Here is a 3975-nt window from a genome sequence, read left to right as displayed (position 1 = left end):
TACAGATACCAGTGTGCCCAGCAGGAGGAAGAAGGAGAAGACCAGCCGTGTGACAGTGGAGTTGTTGGTAGAAGGACAACAGCCACATAGGAGACATGGAGCTGAGCCACACAAACACGAGGCCTGCAACAGGGAATTAAGGGAATTATATGACATTAATTAACCAGTTAACACAGGATGCTTCACCTCTAATCTCGAAAAAATGCTACAACTTGTTTACAGAGAACCTGAAATGCATTACACACTATAATACACAATGCACACACACACACACACAAAAAAATATATATTCAAACTTGAATCCATACAAAACATCTACAAATTACATGTAAATAAGTTCTGATCACTCAAAAGGCAAATACATGCACGGCTTTAATTATACAATGTTCCTGTAAATCAGATGGTAGAGCACGGCGCTAACAACGCCAAGGTCATGGGTTCAATTCCCAGGGAACCCAGAAGCTGATAAAATACATAACTTGAATGCACTGTAAATCGCTTTGGATTAGAGTGTCTACCAAATGCGTAAATGTAAATAAAATAAATGCAAAATTGGCTGTTGCCATTTCAGATTATGTTTTTCATAATTTTAGAATTTTAAGGCTGGTTGATGCCCCATTTAATAAAATAAAATAAAAATAAAAAAACATCTGTAAACACCTTCTCAGGGAAGACAGATTTGCTATTAAAGCAGGAAGGAGAACATCTTTACTAACGACTTTGGCCTCCATAAATTCAGTCACACTTATTGCATAATGCCTAAAATGAAATCTAACACAGTTTATTGTTACTCATGCTAGGAGTGGTAGGTCATCTAAACTTACTCAAGAGTAACAGGAAAGGAATCACTTATGTTAACGTCATTTTTTATAAACCCCTTGGAAGTATTGACAGTAAAAGAAGTAAACATCTTAGCAGAAACCAAAACGTTGAAAAAATGAAAAAAAGAAAAATAAATTATATATATATAAATACAGATATATATATATATATATATATATATATATATATATATATATATATATATAAATATCTCCTGGTGGGCTTTGAACGCCGGACACTTTCAATATACATATTACAAAAATAAAATAAAAAATAAATAGTAAAAAAAGCCTTTTTATGTATGTATTTCTTTTATCAGATGTCCTTTTGTTATATATTTACATAAAGATCAGCACACATTTCAGGTCAAAATAAAACAAATGTCAAATGGTATTTCAGCTACATATTATAATTTCCCATTTCTACTATTTATAATAATAGCAATTATAATTAGTAAATTATCAACAGACATATTTGATAATGGGTGGGGAACTTTAGTACAACTAAATCATAACTGCTATTCTCATTATGTCATTTAAAACTGGCTTTCTAAACTTGTGTAACCAGGTGGATTATATCAGCAAATTATATCAATTAGACCTCATGACACCTGTGATTATACTCTGTGGCCCACATTTGATCTATGAGATGAGTTTTCATCCACAGGAACTGCTTCATACGTCAACACAGACAAAAGCAGAGATGTGATTCAATAAATCAACGCCTTACTGCTGTTTTCATGTCTATAAACAGTTAAGTTAACCATAGCAAACCACTGTTATTTATTATGAAACTATGAGCGCCTACTACTTCTCATCTCAATGCAAATGACTACACTTCCGTGTGCTGTTGTTTCTCACCGAACTTGTCTCTGTAACCAACACAGTTTCTTAAGTAAATGGAAGTTCAATGTAAATTTAAACGTCGTTAACATATTTTATGCTCAATGTAATACAACCGCAAGTCTGATGAGTTACATTATATTGTCATAATTTCTGAACAACAAATGATTTAGCGACGCTGTCAGTTGCTATCTCGGCTAGCATAAATATAAAAATGCAGGAATTAAAATAACACTTACACAGCTCGCAATTGAGCATAGCGCCATGCAGGCCCCCATTTCTTATTAAAAACAGAAATTACTCCAAACCGTGAGAGGATGACTTGAATATTAGTCGCTTCTCTTGTTCCGTCAGGTGATTCTTTCGTTTGAAACGAACGACTGTAATGGACGACTCAAGCTTTTTCATAATAAAAGTAACGTCTTGCTTGTAACTCGCTGACGCTGAAGAATTGGTTTGATGGTACCTATAATTCCTGATTGTTTTAAAGCCCACATGCTTGATTTATTAAAGCTGTTTTTATTAAAATTTTCTCGATACCTTCTTTTTTTTTAATACCATATATATATATATATATATATATATATATATATATATATATATATATATATATATATATATATTCCAGGAGAAGTCAAATGAATTGGCGGGCATTTATTGGGTCTCCAGCTTATATTTAAGAAGATATAAAATAACAAATATAAAGCCTAAAAAGTAGCTTTAGGCTCCTTATTTTTTTTCTTTCTTATAATTTATGAATATTTAAATACCAAGATTGGAGTGGGATAAACGACTTAATTGACTTTTATTTTGAAACATGAGGTCAGCATCAAATATGAAATGCGTTTTTAGTTGATGTACAAATAACTACTACAAAAGACGTATTAGTAAACCAAAACTGTATATAATAATCAAGTATTGTTTTATTGAATAACAGGAATATTCTGGGTTCAGGACAAGTTAAGATCAGTCGACAGCATTTGTGGCATAATGTTGTTTACTTCAAAAATGTATTTCGACCCAGTGTGAAGTCCCTCATTAAAAAAAAAAAAAAAAAAAAAAAAAAAAAAAAAAGAAAGAAAAATAAATAAATCTGTGTCACAGTGAGGCACATACAATGGAAGTGAATGGGGCCAGTCAGTAAACGTGAAAATACTCACTTTTTTAAAAGTATAGCCACAAGATGTTAACATGATTTTAATGTGATCAAATCACTTACTAACCTTTTCTGTGTACAGTAATATCTAATGTTACAACTTTGTTGCCACAACAACGTAATGCCTTAAACCCTGTTATTCCACAAATACGACAGTTTAAACAACTTTATAAGCTTAAATAATACACAAGTTTTAACAGGATCATTAATGTTACCGCTTTTATAAAATTATAAGCTTCACATTGCTGTCGATTGAATTTGTATTGAACCCTGAATATTCCTCTAAGGAGTTAATTTTTCCCATTGACGGAATTTGTAATAAATTGATAACATATTTAAAGGTGTACTCAGTAACTTTTTTCTTTGTGTCATCTTGGACTTACAATGACACCTAGCGGCTTGGATGCAGCATCATATAAAATCAATCAGTTTCAGATGCCATTGTAGAAATTCATTACTTTAATCAATGAGTGAAAGTGTCAAATAACAGGACGGTTACTGAGATTAAGCGAGAAGTATTAGGCTGGTCATGTGATTCTAAAATGGCAGCCCCCATGTGCAGACCCTCTCCATGTAGAATTAAACAGCTTTTATAAGGTCACTAATATAACTAGAGTCTTCATTTTAAGGTGAGTGGTCATGATTTCCTACATATATTGCAAAATTTTAATTCATGTCTTTAGGAGTTAAACTTTTTTAATGAGGAAAAAAATTACTGAGTGCATCTTTAAAGGGATATCGATGTACTAGGTCAGTTAGTTGAGAAACTGTAATTAACCTGCATCTCTGCATGCTTTGTTGCTGTAGTCATTGAAATAAATCGGATTCATGACTTGCTGGACGAGTTTTAGATAACTGACGAGATAAGGGATTCAGTCTCATATAGGCATACAGTATAAGCCTATGCACTTACAAAGATATATAAGTATACAGTGGCTTTTCAGTGAATGTGTATGTTATTGTACTTTCAAATCCAATATGTACAATTATGCAGCATAATGCTGCTTATTATCAGAGCTTAATTTTTCCTCACATTAATCCTTGTATTAACATAATTATGAGCAATAGCATTGTTATTCCAACGGTGAATTATTATTCGCGTTTCTATTTTATTTACAGTAACACTAATCTTTGACATTTACCGGCCCCACTTAC

General features: G+C 32.2%; 1 protein-coding gene across 1 annotated transcript in view; it reads right to left on the bottom strand.

Annotated features, from left to right (window-relative positions):
• The window catches only part of LOC127453605 (serine incorporator 2-like), a 24752-nt gene extending 22707 nt beyond the window's left edge, over nucleotides 1–2045 (bottom strand). Inside the window, exons 1-2 of the mRNA XM_051720097.1 lie at nucleotides 1904–2045; nucleotides 1–123 (exon numbers count right to left, since the gene is read on the bottom strand). The exon at nucleotides 1–123 is cut by the window's left edge and continues 39 nt beyond it. Of these exons, the coding sequence (XP_051576057.1) occupies nucleotides 1–123; nucleotides 1904–1942 (162 nt within the window). The 5' untranslated portion in view covers nucleotides 1943–2045. The remainder of the gene's footprint in view (nucleotides 124–1903) is intronic.
• Nucleotides 2046–3975: the final 1930 nt, after the last annotated feature.

The sequence above is a fragment of the Myxocyprinus asiaticus genome, chromosome 16 (genome assembly GCF_019703515.2).
Source record: "Myxocyprinus asiaticus isolate MX2 ecotype Aquarium Trade chromosome 16, UBuf_Myxa_2, whole genome shotgun sequence".
Taxonomy (NCBI): domain Eukaryota; kingdom Metazoa; phylum Chordata; class Actinopteri; order Cypriniformes; family Catostomidae; genus Myxocyprinus; species Myxocyprinus asiaticus.
The sequence above is the reverse complement of the archived record's forward strand: the minus strand, read 5'-3'. Positions and strand labels throughout refer to the sequence as shown.